The sequence below is a fragment of the Haliaeetus leucocephalus genome, unplaced genomic scaffold (assembly GCF_000737465.1).
Source record: "Haliaeetus leucocephalus isolate CR32 unplaced genomic scaffold, Haliaeetus_leucocephalus-4.0 Scaffold136, whole genome shotgun sequence".
Taxonomy (NCBI): Eukaryota; Metazoa; Chordata; class Aves; order Accipitriformes; family Accipitridae; genus Haliaeetus; species Haliaeetus leucocephalus.
Genome location: NW_010972572.1, coordinates 10,306 through 26,720, shown reverse-complemented (window position 1 = coordinate 26,720; position 16,415 = coordinate 10,306). Strand labels below are relative to the sequence as shown.

Here is a 16,415-nt window from a genome sequence, read left to right as displayed (position 1 = left end):
TCCCAATTTATCATGAATTTTGCAGTTGGCAGCGCTTTTATTTTTAATGCCTGACCATTGGAGTCCTGCTATTGCAGGAGCTTTTTTCTCTATCTTTTTAATACAAGCAAGAGTCTAGCTGTCATTTTTGCAGAGGAAGGCTATAAAAGGTGAAATAACTACAGTGTAAGGGATCTAAAGCCAGAAGGCTGGTCAAAAAATGCACAGTATTTCTTAATTTCATTATTTTTTAACATTTGGAGTTAGCCGTGGCTGCAAACATAAGTCATATAATGATGAATAGAATGAGCAATTGGTTCATTCAGAGTACCAGAACAAATCAAGGAGTAGCACATCACCCAGAGTACTTTGCTATAATGCAAAAATTTGTGTACTGAGTGAAGATAAGCACTTAGGAGATAATCCAACATACCACACCAAAGAAACAAACCAGGTGAAGAGAAATGGAAGGCACCTTCATTTCTCTCCAAGCACTACAATAAATCCATCATATATCTACAGTTTCACTTGAAAGCTAATAGGTGTCCTCTAGTGGGTATATGATTACCGTTAAGTTGGAACGAGGTCCACAGAAAACAACTCACAGGGTATCCTTTTGGAAGAGGGATTAAGTCCCTGGTTGGCAGTGCTTTCCACAGCACTGATCCAGATATCAACGTGGGTAGGTGAGATGCGTTTCTGCTATGCAACTGTGCATTTTCCAGTTATTCCCCCCTTTTATGAGAAATTTTAACCCATTTAAATTAGGTGCAGAAAGGGGAAAAGAAGTTCTGGTGGTGTTGCACTTTCTCAGAGCGTTTTGCACGTTTTCCAATGCCCTTCTGGAGGGGGAGGACTCTCTCCCAGTGCTTTGCCTCCTGCTGTACAGGGTGCATGAGACTGAGGGGTCCCCAGGGTGGAAAACGGAGGCAGAAAATTGTTGCTGTTTTCCCACCGTTGTGCACACCCCCGCCATCAGGCTGACTCTTTGGTCAGAGCTGTAAACCAGGAGATTTTCCTCCCCTGCTTTGTGTGACCACCTTGGCTGCTTGCAAAGACCCATGAGCTGGAAGCTCATCATCTGGCCGGCATCCTCCCAAAGGTATTTTAAGACTGCCGTGTGGAGCACCAGCTCACAGTACTTACAGTATTTCGTAGTGCTCCAGCGGCAGCAATTCAATCCTTATTTGGGTTTCGGCCAACGTTTGTTGTCCTCACTGGAAATGGTATTGATTATTTGAGTTCAGGAGCCAATTATGGTTGATATGATATTCACCACCTCGTGTCCCAGGATGACACGTGCATGGAGGCTGCTTTGCTTCAGTTGTACCTGCCAAATGGGCCAGCGAGGCTCTGGACAGACCTCTGACCTTTTAAATCACCCATGGTGCAAATAAGCAGTTTAACTTATGCCCTAAACCTTATTTGACACGTGGTTGTTGGGTTTGGTTTGAGCAGGGATTGGCATTTGTTTGATATCTCCTTCGGTGGGTGCTGTGTCCCGTGCCATGTCCCACATGGCACCTGTCTGTCTGCTTGGTGGCACTGCAAATTTCATGCAGCGGGGAGAATTTTGGATGAGAGAAGACTGCTGTGCCAACAGAGAGAGAGCTGGACCATGGGCTACTGGAGGCCACCAGCGACTGGTACCTAGCGTTACGCTGCCAGGCAAAATCATAGGCAAGATGAGTGCTGTGTGATGATGGGCGGCAAACGATGGTTATGGAGCCTGCGGGCAGCTGAACCACTCCTGGGTGCCAGCTCCTGGCAGCAGGTCTGCAAAGTGTTGCGCAGCAGAACCACAAAAGTCTAAAGGCTTCACCCCAATGCAAATTTAAAACAAAGACCCTGATTATAATCAACAATGCCCAAGTCTCTGACTTCTTAGAGATCCTTCTCAGCCAGAGGTGACATGTCCCCTGTGATGGGAAGCGGGAGTGACCTGCACTCCGATAAACTAGTTGCAAGAGGATCTTGAGAGCCCAGTCGAGAGATTTCTGCGCCGATCTCGCAGTGTGAGGACGGGGGATGCTGCGGTGCTGAAGCCGTGGGGTGTCAGGAGCTCTGCTCTCCTGCAGGAGAAGTGGTGGAGAGTGGTGGAGCTTTGCCGGGTTGGTGCTGAAACAGGGGCAATTCCTCATTTTGCTCTTATTTATTACCTTATTCTGCCTCACTGAGTCTGCGTTAATGTTACGTCTGGTGTTCTCAGCTCTCCTTGGGTTTACTGCATTTAACAGCTTCCTGGGCAAAGCACCTTCCCACGTGGCTTATTTGATGCTATTTAGATGAATTTGTTGAGCCTCTATCCTGGGTTTGTTTCATTAAAATTTGGGCTGTGCTTTTCCATCTGGCTGTCTAGTGGAAACAGTGTCCAAAATTGGTATTTTAGTCACTTTCTATATATTTTTTGCAAAGTTAATTGAATTATGAGAAGCAGGTTACTTAAGCAAATGCAATGGCCCCTGTCACACTTCATAGGGCCTGTTAAACACATAAAACCCAAACACAATTAACGCTTTCCAGTAATTACAAATGCAACGGGCAAATCAGCCTTCCTGCCCCCTGAGTAAGAGGTTGACGAGGTCTTCTTGGGGCAGCTCCTCCAGCACCGCTGCTGCTGGAGTGAAATGTGATAATGCCTCCGTTCACTGTGAAATACCGCATCTTCCATCACATCCCTGACCCAAAATAGTTTTTAAGCTGGTATTTAATGACCTGCAGCCAGGCCCACGTCACCCATACAAAGCACGAATATCATCTACTCCGTTTATAGAGAGGGAAATGAGTTGTGATCTCTTCTCGCTGCTGGTAATGAGTCATTAGCGGACTTGGGCGCACGGGTGGGCCAGGCCGACGAGCACAGGACCCCAGAGCCCGCGGAGCTGCCCGTGCATCCTGTGCAGCTGGCGCCGTTACTGGGGCAGCCGCGCTGCCGGAGGCTTTTGGGGACGAGTTTGCAGAGAGGAAAGGTGTCACTTGACCTTTCTGTGATTCAGTTGCCTGGCTGCTTTAATGGCTTTGGGATGTGGGAAATGGAAGTGTAAATACCGATGACGTGCAGGTGGCCTCGCCTGCGCCTGCCTGCTCCGTGCTGCCAGGGAGCAAATACATGTCCAAAGAAGGAACACGTTTTTTTTTTTTTTTTTTTTTGTCCTCCTTCTTATTTATTTCACAGGCGAGGAGCAGAGGTGGGAATAAAGGAAAAAAAGACGTCAGCTGCTTATTAGATCAGCAGCAGTTGTTTTGAGCCCTAGCTTCTCCATGCCAATTGATGTAGTAAGCTTTGTTTTGGGGGTGCTTTTCTCATGCAAAGGGCTGTCTGATCAGAAAATGGTATTTTGCTGCAATAATTTTCTGCAAGCAACTTGCAGTGGTCTCTCTGAGGTAACATGCTGTTGATTAATGCACAAACTTACCCCCTCTCCCCGGTGTCTAGTTTTTCATTCTGTGTAAGCTCTGATTATTCAGTAAAAAAGAAACATTGGCCTATGAAGCTAAACATCAAAATGCAGAAGCAGAACCCTCAGTGTCCCCACTGTTTGCAGTGTGTTTGCTCAGGGTTATTTTCATGCCACACACAATTGAGGTTATTGAGGAGAGCAAAATGAACAGTATTTGTTATTCAGTTCATTTTGGGTTTTCAGCGCTGTCGTTGTCTCACAGCAGTGGTGCCTGGGGATTCAGGGGGTGTGAGGTTATGAATTTATTACGTGGTGTCTGGAGCTGTACAGAAACAGCTCCCAAAGGTCTCGCTGAAGGAGAAGGAAAGGATACTGTATGGAGGAGCCAGGAGTGGGTGGACAGAGTAGGAAATGTGGGTATGGAGACATGAAGTGGCTTGCCTGTGGTGCCAGGGCACTGACTGCAAGAGCAGCAATACTGGGATTTATGCTTTCGGACTGCTGGGCTGCATCTAACCTCTAAGCAAAGTGTGTAGGTTTCCGCTGGGACCTCCACTGTGTCTTTGCTGGCTGGATCTGCATCTGAGGTCAGGTTCCTTACGCCAAGTAGATTTAACCGGGATTATGCATTTTTAAGTCTGGATCTGAACTGTTTGTTTCTATAATTTGCCAAACCAAAATCCAAAGTCCAGAGAATCTTAGAGAAGTTTATGCCTTCATTGCAGGGTCCGCATCTGGGCTGTTAATACATTAAGGTTTCCTTAAAACAGTAATTTGTATTAAATGGTTTAGCTGTAGATTTTTAACTACTGAGTGATAATAGACTAGAAGCAAATGGAATGGAACCAGCTTATTCTTAAAAAGATTTCCATTATCTTAGTATGTGATCACCTTGTAATCTCTAGTGTATATGTTATACCATCCATCCCTTACAGAGCTGTGTGGCTCTTGTCTTCTGCTTTAGAGATAGAGGCAGCAGCCTGCAGATGCATAGGGTACCTGCTCTGCATCTCCAAAGTCTTGGGCTAGTGCCCAGGCTGCTTTGTCAAACTCCATCTCAAGTCCAGGAAAACTAAATTTGATTTTACAGCAGGAAAAAGGAAACAAAAGAGACCAGAAAAGCTTGAGTAAAGTATTTGGAGAAATTGTGTGATAGAAGAGATTCGAGTTAAGTCAAAGACCTCAGGCTGTTTCCACATGGGGAAGTCAGCAGTGCTGGTCACTGGCATCCGAGCGAATCGTTGAGGCTCATGTAGTTCCCTGTGTTGTCCTTGAAAATCTGTATGAATCCTGCAGTGGAAGTTGATGCAATCAGTGTATCTGAAAAGCGGCACAGTACCAACCTGTGAAGCAGCGCGGGAAGCCCGGGAGGTTGGCTGGATAAGCGGGCTCATCTCCTTCCTTGCACTGAGGTCTCTGCTAACCACATACGGACCAGATGGTGGACCTGGCTCTCTCTGCCTCTAAAACAAACCTCTGTCCTCCCTCTCTGTCTCTTTGCAGAGCTCCCTTCCTCGGAACACTTGAGCGTGGCCGATGCAACATGGCTTGCCCTCAATGTGGTGTCTGGTGGAGGTGGCTTTTCTGGCTCCCAGCCCATCGGAGTGACCAAAATTGCCAAGTCAGTAATAGCACCACTAGCTGACCAAAACATCTCAGTGTTCATGCTCTCCACCTATCAGACGGACTTCATCCTGGTAAGAGGACATGAGAGGTCCAGGCAGAGTTACCTGCCACCAAATGAAAGTTCATTTGGACAGTTTTAATGACATTTCTGGGAACAAGTTGTTTGAGGAACAGCAGAAGTACCAAAGCCTGCTTTCCCCAGAGCTCTGTACCTTGTAGTTAGGCTCTCTGACATCTCAGGAGCTTTTCCCATGGGATGAGGCATTTGTTGGTATGGGTTATCTGGTGTCTAATGAGAGTGCTGAGCCCACACTGCAGTCTCTCCCTTAATGGAGGCACTGGCAGCATTTCCCACCATCACTCAGACATTGGTTTTCTGAGAGTTAGAGAAAGATTGTGTCTGCTGTCAGATTGGCTGATGATGACCAAGAGGCTCCAAAGTTGTTTTGGGGATAGACAGACAGACTGTCTTTCTGTCTCACACACACATGTGTGCATGCGCACAGGACACAACCACATAAGCTATATTTCCTTAGGAAACAAGGCTGAAGAACAAGCCATGCTGAGTTCTTGAAGTGATGCTGGAAAAGAGGTGAAATGTCTCCCTCTTAGAAGTCTCCACGCTCTTTCCACAGTCTTAAAAGCACTGTGGTGCTTAATCCTACTGATATTTGCAGTTGTATCACCAAATACGCTTCTCTCGATGCACATCCAGATGGTAATTATCCTTACACACCTGCTGGCTCAAGCAGGAGTGATGCATCCACTTTTCTGTGCCCTGGGAATACGTAACCTCCACTGCAGTGTATTCTGACTTCTGGTGCATACCGTCACGAGCTAATCCTGTTGTCAACTTCAGGTACGTGAACGAGACCTGCCCTTTGTGATGCACACGCTGGCTGCTGAGTTCACCATCCTCAGAGTAGTGAATGGGGAGACAGTGGCTGCCGACGACCTTGGGATAACAAATGGATTTGTCAAACCAAAACTAGGTAAGGACCAGCATGGGCTTGGCTTGCCAGGGAGCTGGTCTCCATGACACATGGGGGTGTCTGCCTCCCACTTTCCTTCAACATTTTGGTGAATGTTTATCCTGTTGTAAGATAATAAACTATCTTAACACACACCTGAGTCTATCCCAGTTCAAGCAAGAATTTGAGTAAGTGCTTAACTTTCTGAGCAGTGCTGATGAGCTTTGCTGAATTTGAGCCTTTTAATGCTAGTTTCACATCTCCAGAGGAGACATGCCTTTTGTAGGACGGAAGGTTAAAGTACAATTCATGTCAGTTGCAAAAATAACATTGTCTGCAGCCCGTATTTCCATGTTTCAACATTTCAAAGGAAAATGGCTTATATAAAAGCTTAAGTATTGCAGTGATTGATGCACAGAGAATAGTGTTATTCAACTTTCACACTTCACTACCAGTCAGGATCAAGACCACAGTGAGCCCAGGGCTGTACAGAACCTTAGGATGTTTCCAGTCTAGAGAAACAAGCATCAAGCAAAGGGCACAATCAGGAAAAGGAACTGCTTAAATACATATGTTTACCTACAGACCTGTGTGTAAATTTTCTGCCCTTAACCAAACAAAGCAGGGATCAGTATTACGAAGTGCCACTCAGCCTCGTCACTTGAATAGCTATAAATAATCTCATTTAAGAAAATGAGCCTTAAACAAAAAGCATAAAGGAGGGCACAGTGAAACGCTCGTTGCTTATGCACAGGTATGCAATTTGCTGTGTTGCTCTGTTTAATAGTTGAATGCCTGAATACTGGCTGCTTCACAGCCAGTGGCTCCAATGTGTTTGCCAAGCTGCTGCATGGCAGCTGGTTTTTAATTTTTGTGGATATTACGGCAAAATAGGCCCCCAGAAAGGAGGGAAAAGAGCGTACACTGCCAGCAACCACAGCTGGAGAAATGCCTTCCGTAGCCCTGCCTTTTAAATGGCAGAAGCCTGAATTTATTTCTACTTTTCAGTTTGTGTTGGCACCTCCTTTAGCTTGCCCCTTGTCTCATGTGGATGCATGCAATGGCCTGAGAGCCCCTACGAGCAGAGAGCTGACCTGTGCCCCCGTGCAGGGCAGATCTCACCCTATACCCCAGGGAGAACACGGCAAGAGCAGGTTGTCGTCAGGCTCCTTGGTCCCCGTCTGAGAGCCAGCAGGGCGTCAGCAATGAGGAGCTTCCTTCCCAAACACTGCCGGTTTTCTCTGTGGCCGCTGCCGGTGCACGGATAACACGTCTGGTGGGACGTGAACCTGCTGCAAACGTGGCTTCATAGTTGTGTATGTCTCTGTGTCTCTTTCAGTTCAGAGGCCTGTCATTCATCCCCTTTCCAGTCCGAGTAATATGTTCTGCGTCACCAGCCTGGATCCAGATACCCTTCCCACTGTTGCTACGCTCCTAATGGATGTCATGTTTTACTCCAATGGGTAGGTCCCGGTAGGGAGACAAGCTCCCAGGGGAGGAGTGCCCGGCATCTGGAGGCACACAGTCACGTTGCTTCTCCAGGATGCCAGGGATCTGCTGTGGCCTTATGCTGCTGAGGTGCTCTGCACGCAGGGAGGGAGGTTTCACAGGCTCAAGAGGGTCGTCCTGACAGGTGGAAGCCAAAGAGAAGATTGAGGGTGTCCAAAGACATCCCCTGGCTTTGGAAAGCTGAGCCTTTTCAGATTTAAGCTAAGAGTAGCAATGTGATCAATGTGCTGGGTTTCCACATATGACCGGAGGACGTACAGCTGGCTGTGCTGCTACCCTTGGTGCCTGTGGCTCCTGGCCCACAGCCTCCTGTGAGAGCACCTTGGGGCAGGGATGGGAGAGTTTTCTCGATTGTGGGGCCTGGCATTTTTTCGCCCTGCAAAATCAAAAAAAAATGAAAAGCAGTATAATGTGACAGGACTCAATGTCACTTCCATAAGTCAGTGTATGAACATTTCTGGTTTCACTGGCTGTATCTGCTTTAAAAGCCCTCCTTTGCTCTTCTAGCCACAGTCAATGCTGTTCTCTTCTGTTTCTTCAGAGTAAAAGACTCAGTGGTGGGCAACGAAGACTCGGGACATATTCGCTTTTTCTCCTTTTCTCTCATTGAGGGTTACATCTCCTTGGTCATGGATGTCCAGACACAGCAGAGGTGAGCTTTGGTCTTAGGGTCTCCTGGACCCCAAAAAAGCACCTGGGATGTTCTCAAAGGAGCAGGAAGCAGCTTAAGCTCCTCCATGTTAATTCTTGGGAGCCTCATTGCATGGGTGTCATGTGCCTGTACAGCCTGTCACTTTTCTGAGTGAAGTCTGGCATGTTAGTTCCAGCTCCTGAATTTTGGGCTCGTCTGTCCAAGCCCTCAGTGAAATCACAAGCCAATGTAATGTGAGGTTGTCTCACTTTTGAAAGAGGAACACTGGAGCAAAGTGATTTTGACATTTTTATTCCATTGTTCATTAGTTGTGCTTTTAAGAGCAAAACCCCCAAAAATCTGGTGTACAATTTGGTGTATGTGGTTGAAGTTTTACTGCTAAAGGCCAAAAGTAGGGTGGGGACTCCAGCGATGCTGTCCTCCCGCTTTGCTTTTACACATGGCTGGGCTTGGTGCGGGAGTCTCCTTGTGATGATAATGTATTGAGTCATCCCTGTGCACTGGGAGCCCATGACTCGTTTGTCTGGCAAGGAGAAAGTTAGCTAGGGAGCAAATATCAGCCTGTTTGTGTGTGTGTGTGTGTACTTCTGCAGCTTCACATCACAGATGTCTCTCAGGTCTGGAGGCTAGACTGGATGCTGCGCTGAGATGCAGTGCATAGATTTGCTTTTGACACACAGTGCAGTGTTTGGTTTTGATTCTTGCCTGCCCTAGGTACTTGTTTTGAAAACTATTAATTGCCCTCTTGAAAGTTTCTTCGACCTTAATTGGAGTAAACCTCTGTCTGCCTTCAGGAGAGGCTAGAGGGTTGGCACAGCAGCCTGATACTTGGGGAACCTGGGCAGCCAATTCCTCCTCTGTCACAGATTGCCTGCTTGACCTTGGGCAAGTCTCTCAGCCACTGGTCTTCTTTCCCCTGCTAAGAAATGGGGATCTCTGCAGGGATCCCAGGGACCTCCCAGGGATGGTATGGGAGGAAGTACTGGAGATGCTCAGACACAAAACCTGTGGTCACCGTTCACATTTCTAAGAGAGTAGGTGTGGAAACATACTCTGTCCCTAGGTGTTTCTAAATGCAGCTCAAATCAAGCCTTCAGATTAACAGTCTCGATATTTATAAAGCTGGGGCATGGCCTGTTTCTTAGAAATCTTTTTCCGTGCCTCTCTGGGTGCCTGTGCACACTTCCAGCATCAGATGCTGATTTACCATAGGACACCTGGAGAGGCAGGCAGGGGCAGCTGTCCTGCTTGCCTTGAGTTTTCTCAGTTTCACCGAGCTGCTGCCGCTGCTATTGTTGGCTTCAAGCAGCACAGCGGTACAGGAACAGCAGCATCCCCGCAGGCAGAATCTGACACACTGCTGTGTTTTAATTGCCATGTTTGGTGTTCCTTTTCTTTTACAGATTTCCTAATAATTTGTTGTTTACAAGTGCATCTGGCGAACTCTGGAAGATGGTGCGGATTGGTGGGCAGCCTCTTGGCTTCGGTAGGTAAACATTTGGGGGATCAGTTGGTGCGCAGGTAGTCAGTTGCCTCAGGGCCTTCAAGGATGATGGAAAAATCCATCTGAGGCTGAGGCTTTTTAAGAGCCAGCAGCTTAACATGACTTTGCAAGCTGAGATTTTCAAACAGGAGGAGTCTGACTCCTACCTAGTAAGTCAGACTTCTAAATATACTTTTGAAAGTGCTACATGCTTGACAGCTCCATCTAAATTGCAGTCATCTGCTGGACTTTGGAGGTAGCTACAGCTGGGTCTCTGTTCAAAGAGAAAAAGTGGACAAAAAGATGGCATAGGAGTGTGTTGTAGATTACTGAAATTAGTGGTGAGAAGGCATTGTTGTACTCCAGTGCAGTCCTCGGGCAACTCTGTGGCTTTAGTCGATTTAGTATGGATTTATAGCAGTCCAAGTGGGAGTCCTGTTCATAGACCTGTTTCACATCCAGTGCTGCAAACGTTTTCTCTACTCAAAAGAATATTGGAGCAAGTGCTTCATGTCTGCCGAAGTGTACTTGTTATTTTTATGTCCCCTGTAATTTTAAGGCATCTGATCTGAATACTGCAACAAAGGCCTGATCTTCAGAAGACACTGGGGCTCCTTCCCGTGGTCTCTGAAACAGTTACAAAATACAGGCTTCAAGAACATTTCTGAAAGATATTTGGCCAATTTTTATATTTAATTGCAACTTCTACACCAGACAACCAAAAGTAGCAAGAAGGAAATTTTCACACACCTTCTCTTCATGCATCTTAGACACAAAATATGTAGAAATGGGCTGGTATATGTTATTGATGGGACATCAGGACACCTGCGAGTCCCCTGAATATGTGAGGTTTGAATATGTTAGCTTATAATCAATTTGAAATGTTCAATTTGGATCAGTGAAACTCAGATTTCACCTGGAAACAACGTACCATTGATCTGCGATGAACAGGACAGATGAACCATTTAAATTGGCGTGAAGTCCTGTCTCAGGGGCTGTGGTGGGCTGTGGTCTAGGAACCATGTATCCAGGCCGACCAGCAAGTCAGCGTCTCCTCTCTCAGAGATGCAGGGCAAAGTGTTTAACAGCAAAAACTAAAGAGAAAATGGAGGTTAAGGGTACATGAGACCTTTTTTGGTGCTTCCTTCCTGAACGTCATTAATTGCCTTTCTTTAGACCTCTGAAAATCATTCCAGTTCTAATGTTTTATGCCTTTGGGGGATTTATATTCTCTGTTACAAAAAGAATGCAATAAAATCAAATGTGCAGTCCATTGTGGTGGCCCAAAGAGCCCGATTCTGTGAGGCACGGAGCTGGCAAGACTCAGGAGTTTTGTGAGACTGACAGGTGCCGTTCAGACAATAACTGAATTTTTATCTTCCCCACAGATGAATGTGGAATTGTCGCTCAGATTTCTGAGCCTTTGGCTGCAGCCGACATCCCAGCCTACTACATCAGTACTTTTAAGTTTGATCACGCATTGGTGAGTATCAAGACAGCTTCTTTGGAATAGGGGAGATCTTTTCCCTGGGAGAAAACTCATGATGAGAACCTCATTTCCCATCTGGAGAGCTTGTTGGAGTGCCTTTGCTCTGACATAGCCCAGCAGATACCTCTCGCCAGCCTCCTGGCTGTCACTGCCCTGGGTCAGAGGCTCCTGAACCAAGCCCAGGCCTACGCCACAGCAAAGCCGTGTTAGGGAGCGTCATTCTTGCAAAAGGCTGGTCTCAGTCCTTACCGACCTTCAGCGATGGAGGCTGCATGACCTCCCCAGGCAGTCTCTTCCACCATGTCACTACCTTTTATTAGAAATGGCCACAAACCCTCTCTGTTATCCTGCAGACATAGTCGGAGGCTCCAGACTTACACGAGGGTGCCTTTGTGTGGGGGGAACTTTTTGGAGAGTCTCCCAATAGCAGACCCCTGCCTTCATCTCTTGGTACCTGCAGGGCCCTAACCTTTGCGTTTTGAGACCCATCCGTGAGTCCTGATCGGCTCTGCTGTCCCTGCATCGTCCTTCTCATGGTGTAGGCCTTTGATAAAATAGCATGAATTGGCAGCACAGCAAGGGAAGGTGATTTTGAAGCAGAGAAGGCTGTTGCCACGTTCGTTCCCGTGAGTGCCCATACGCAGATGCAGCACAGTCATCAGCATGAGGGTCTTGCCATTCATGCAGGGTTCTCTTCTCTTTTATACTGGTGGGTATTTTACCTTCTAGGCCTACCTCTGCTCTTCCTTTGGCTTTATAGGACACCCTCAAAAATGAGGAATTTCCCTGAAAAGGGAAAATTGCTATGCCTGTAGCCACACACAGGATGGCATTTGACTTGGAGCCCATTCCCCAGGTCCTCAGGGAGGGAGTCAGTAGCCCATGTGCTAATAAAACTCAGCTGCTTTGTGCTTTTGTTTTTTTTTTCTTAAATGTGCCCTTTATTGCATTATACTTCTCCTTTCATCACTGTAAATTCACTGCACAGGCCCTACTTTTAACCTGTAAAAGCTCCAGTGAGTTCAAGGCAGGCTTTTTTCAGCTAATTACTTTGGTTTTTCACAGTTGGTATGAACCATTTGCAGCCTATAGGTCATGTGTGTAAAGAGTAAAAGTAAATATTATTCCAGATAGCAAAGGTCAAAGTGTTATATATGTTTGTCTTATTTTCTTGAATATTAACTGTGCTGATAAGATAAGCTAATAAAACACCATCTTAAAATCAATACTGTTAGCTTTGCCTCACAATCCTACCTGTTGTTGTAGCCCCAGGTGCATGCTTTCTGTGCAGAGCACAAGGTGCAGAGTGCTTCTAGTTGTCAAGCAATTTCTGGACAGCTAAGCCCTGACAGGTAAAATAGATATTTCACTTAAAAATTGCGCCATACAATTGTGATGACTCTGCAGGCAGCTCCGCCTTTTAAAAGTGTCTCATCCTGCTGCATCTGAGCCCAGCAGATCCCTGCCTCCACGCAGCTGGCAGAGTATTATTTGGGCCATGCGCTAAGGTCTGCAGATCTTCATTACTCAAATCAGTATTTTAGCATTTTCCTTGCTACTTGTTGTTCTCTTTTTGTATGGTTTTAAAAGCCTTTTCATCTGGACCACGCTATTCTAGTTGTCAAATCCTTCCACCGTGTGGAAGGTGCATTTCAAGCCCTCCTTTGCTTGACTTTGCTCTGGGCGTGGAGGCTGGGCTGTGTGCTTGCTGGCTCTAGGTTGGTTTTGTTGGTCAAGACCCTGACCTAGATTTTGTTATGTTTTCCCTAACTGTGCTACCCAGACACCTTGACTTCTAGTGACATTTCTCAAGGTCTAAGTGCATCTTGAATCCATTCTCTGCAGCCTCCCTTTATTTAAGGTTGTTCGGTACTTGTTGTGAACAATTTAGAGTGCTTTATAAAAGCTTGTTGTTCCCTTTGACCTGATCTTTTTTCTCCTGCGCATCTTTTTGTTGCTTAAATTTTTATTTGACCTGGGTGTTAATAGTCAGGTCTTCCTGCAATGCTGTAGCTGTAGAAGTTTTCCCTGAAAATCAGGACCTGTGCTTGAGAAGAAATCCCTTTGGGAGGCAATGCTGAGGTGGGAACCTCCAGGTCTCTGCTGTGTCCCCTGGGTGACATAAGGTCGGGCTGGAGAGAGCTACGGTTTCCAGCTCCCTCTAGAGAAAACAAGTGAGAAGAGTCCCTTTTCCAGGTGCTTTGCTCTTGCTGCCTCATGCTTAAATATCTTGCTCTTCTTCACCAGCATTTTGCATCTAGGGAGGCCAAAGCTATGTCTGGGATGTAGTTGGGAGCTTTACTTTTCCCTTCATGGTAGATGCTTTGATCTACCCTCTAGCTGGCAAGTGAACATGTTGCACCAGCTGCCCTGGGATAGGGATCTTCTCTAAGGGGCAGAGAAGGGTAGGGCTTCTTCACTGGTGGTGAACTAGGATGTGTCCTACAAAGCAAAACTGTTCGCACATCTGTCCTGGAGAAAATCTGGCCCAAACGTTTGCGGTATGATTGATACCATTTCCCTGACATGAAGGAAGTCAAGCATTTTGCGGTGAATGAAGGATCAGCCCGTTGTGTTTAAGTGAGGAGGTGGGTCTGTGGAGGTCAAAGCCAGTTGGCCAGAACCAGCTGGTTCTGCTTCCTCCTGCTTCTGTACTGCACTGAAGGAGCATATGGAGAGACCCACTGATCATCCGCTGGGGCCAGGAAAGAAAATGTGTTTTGCAAAATTGATTCCTATGTCTTTTCTCATTATCTTCTGGAGAGGCAAAGAGTCATATAGCTTCCTCCACTGCAGTGTTCAGTGTTCTGGGAAAAATGATGGAGGGGAGGCAGTGGAGAGTCCTGTCTCAAAGTCCTATTCCCTGCAGTGGAGGTTTGCTGGGGTTTTCTTCCTAACCCAGAAGAATTTGCTGTGTGGTTGTTTTAAAATTATTTTCTTCCTTTCCCAGCTGACTTTGGTTCACACATCATCAGAGTTAGCTGCTCCTATTCCATCTTCCCATTGGAAAATTGAACATTTTTCTTGTTATTACTCGTGGGTTTTTTCCTCAGTTTTGTTAAAAGCCTTGCAGGAAATCGCAGTCCAGTTGTATTTCCACTGTCTGAGCTCTGGAGGGTGTCCAGCGAATCCAGGTATTGTACTCCTGGCCAAGGACTCAAATACCTCGCAGAGGAGACAGTCCCTTCTTCAACTTACTTAACGTGAATTATCTTGGCTTCTTGCAGCAGCTCACAGATAATTTATTGTTCCCTCAGTCCCCTCTCCACTTTGCAAGAGCTGTTAGCTGCCTGTCCCCTGCATGTTGTCTTTGAGTTTATGTAACGGTCAGATGCCTCTTTTCTGTCTGATGTAACTTTACTTGTGATATTCTTTTCTACCAGTGACAGTCACTCTGATATCTTTTGCATCTTCTGTTACAAGGGTTTTTTTCTTGCAGTAAGTGTGAAAAGACACCCACCAATAATTTTGTATATGGACTTCTATGGTTAAGTTTCATCACAAGACTGGATAAGAAAGCTCAGGTGCTACGCTGCACCATCTGGGACCCTCCACCACAAGCAGACTGGCAGTTCTCTTCTTCTTTTGATGGACATGTTCCCCTGTCAGCTGACGTGGTCTCCCCACCCACACTTATGGGTCCTAAACTGGAGAGCCTTGTGGAGCCCTTAGGCAGCCGCATAAATCCATCAGCACAGGCAGCTTGCATGAGCAAGCTCCTGGCGTACAAATGCTTTACCAACAAAAGGAAGGGAAAGGAAGGGAGAGGAAGAGGAGAAGGGAAAAAACCCCCCCCCCCCCCCGAACAGTTGCCTCCCCAGCAGCACCCACCATATGGACAGCAAACCAGCCAGATCTCACTTACAGTGTTTACTTCTACCGTGGGTTAACGCTTTTGAACCGGAGGGTGTCTCATGTAGATGGAGTCCTTTCTCAGTGGAGTTCAGGTGTCCAACAGCAAAGTACCTGGCTGCTTGGGACTGTTCTGGCTTGTCTCCTGCCTCTCCTTTCCTCATCGACCCTGCCTGGCTTTTGCTAGAGCATGACCTTTCTTTTTGGTTTTTTTGCAGGTACCTGAAGAAAATATTAACGGTGTGGTCAATGCACTCCAAGTCAGTCAAGCTGAAAAGCATTAGAAATCTTCTGAGCTGGTTCCAGATGCTTTTTATTATTATAATTATTATTATTATTATAATTATTATTATTATTATTATTCTTTTTTTCTCACAGTATTTCTTGAAAAATCTGATTCCAGAGAGTGACATGAAAAGAGACTGTGGAAAGTTGAGCAGAAACAGCTCCAATAAGCCTTTGTTTTAATTATTATTATTATTGTTATTTTATTAAATTTATGAATGAGGGGCAGGAGGAAAGGGAGTTCAGGTGGTTTCCTAACATTCAGCTCCAAGGTGAAGTGTAACCTGCCCAGTGTGGAAGGAGCTGCCGGGGGACACCCATCTCTCCCCAAAGTGCGGCAGCATGTATGGCCACATGCTCAGGCGCTCTGCCGAGACCTTCGCAGCGCGGCTGGGACGGATGGGCCGCTTGCTCAGAGAGAACCCTGAAAACCGTAAACAAAATGAAACGTGGAATTAAACAGAAAAGACGTCGCGTAGTGCTGGCTTTTCTCCTCGCATCAGACTTTCTGAGGACTGTCCGTCATTGCCTATGTTGAGATAGGATGAGAATTGGGTTCTGTTTCCCCTGACAAAACTGTTTGGCGTTGGAAAAGGGGCAAATATCTAGTTGTTTGAATTTTCCCCTTTTCCCTTTCTCCCTGCAGTCAAAGCCTGGCTGCTCCGAGAAAGCCTGGGCAGAGGGAGCATTGCTCTGGCCCACCTTCTGGCAGGCGGCGTCACCAAGACTTCTGTCTGCATTGAAACTTGGCCGGTTTAGCTCAGTTTTCTCCAGTCAGCCTCCCACTGACCCCAGTGTCCTCCTGCCATGTCCCCAGCTCCAGGCAGCTGCTGTCCCCTCACCCCCACACCAGAGCCATCCCCAAGCCCTTTTCATCCAGGGCCAGCAAGAGGAGGGAGGCATCTTTCCTCCTGTCCCCTCGGGCTTTGTCCCATCCACTTGATACACATTCACGGGGACACGAAGGATTGCCCAGGGTCCCTGGGTAGCTGCTCCTGCACATCCTGGGCCACCTCGGCCAGGAGCCACTGGGGTTTGTCCCCACCAGGGCCAGGAGGTGCCCAAGCCCTGCTGGGACCCTCCTGCAGTTTTTCAACAGCTCCTCCGTCACCAGGGTGGAAATCGTTGCCAGCTGGGGTCTTGACTCCCAGGGGTTTTCCATTGGGTT

At 46.9% G+C, this 16,415-nt stretch overlaps 1 protein-coding gene across 1 annotated transcript in view; it reads left to right on the top strand.

Annotated features, from left to right (window-relative positions):
* GATSL2 (GATS protein-like 2) overlaps positions 1-15,720 on the top strand; it is a 57,330-nt gene extending 41,610 nt beyond the window's left edge. Inside the window, exons 2-8 of the mRNA XM_010585957.1 lie at positions 4,884-5,077; positions 5,866-5,998; positions 7,317-7,440; positions 8,028-8,138; positions 9,542-9,624; positions 11,010-11,104; positions 15,181-15,720. Coding sequence (XP_010584259.1) covers positions 4,884-5,077; positions 5,866-5,998; positions 7,317-7,440; positions 8,028-8,138; positions 9,542-9,624; positions 11,010-11,104; positions 15,181-15,246 — 806 coding nt within the window. The 3' untranslated portion in view covers positions 15,247-15,720. The remainder of the gene's footprint in view (positions 1-4,883; positions 5,078-5,865; positions 5,999-7,316; positions 7,441-8,027; positions 8,139-9,541; positions 9,625-11,009; positions 11,105-15,180) is intronic.
* The last annotated feature ends 695 nt before the right edge of the window (positions 15,721-16,415 follow it).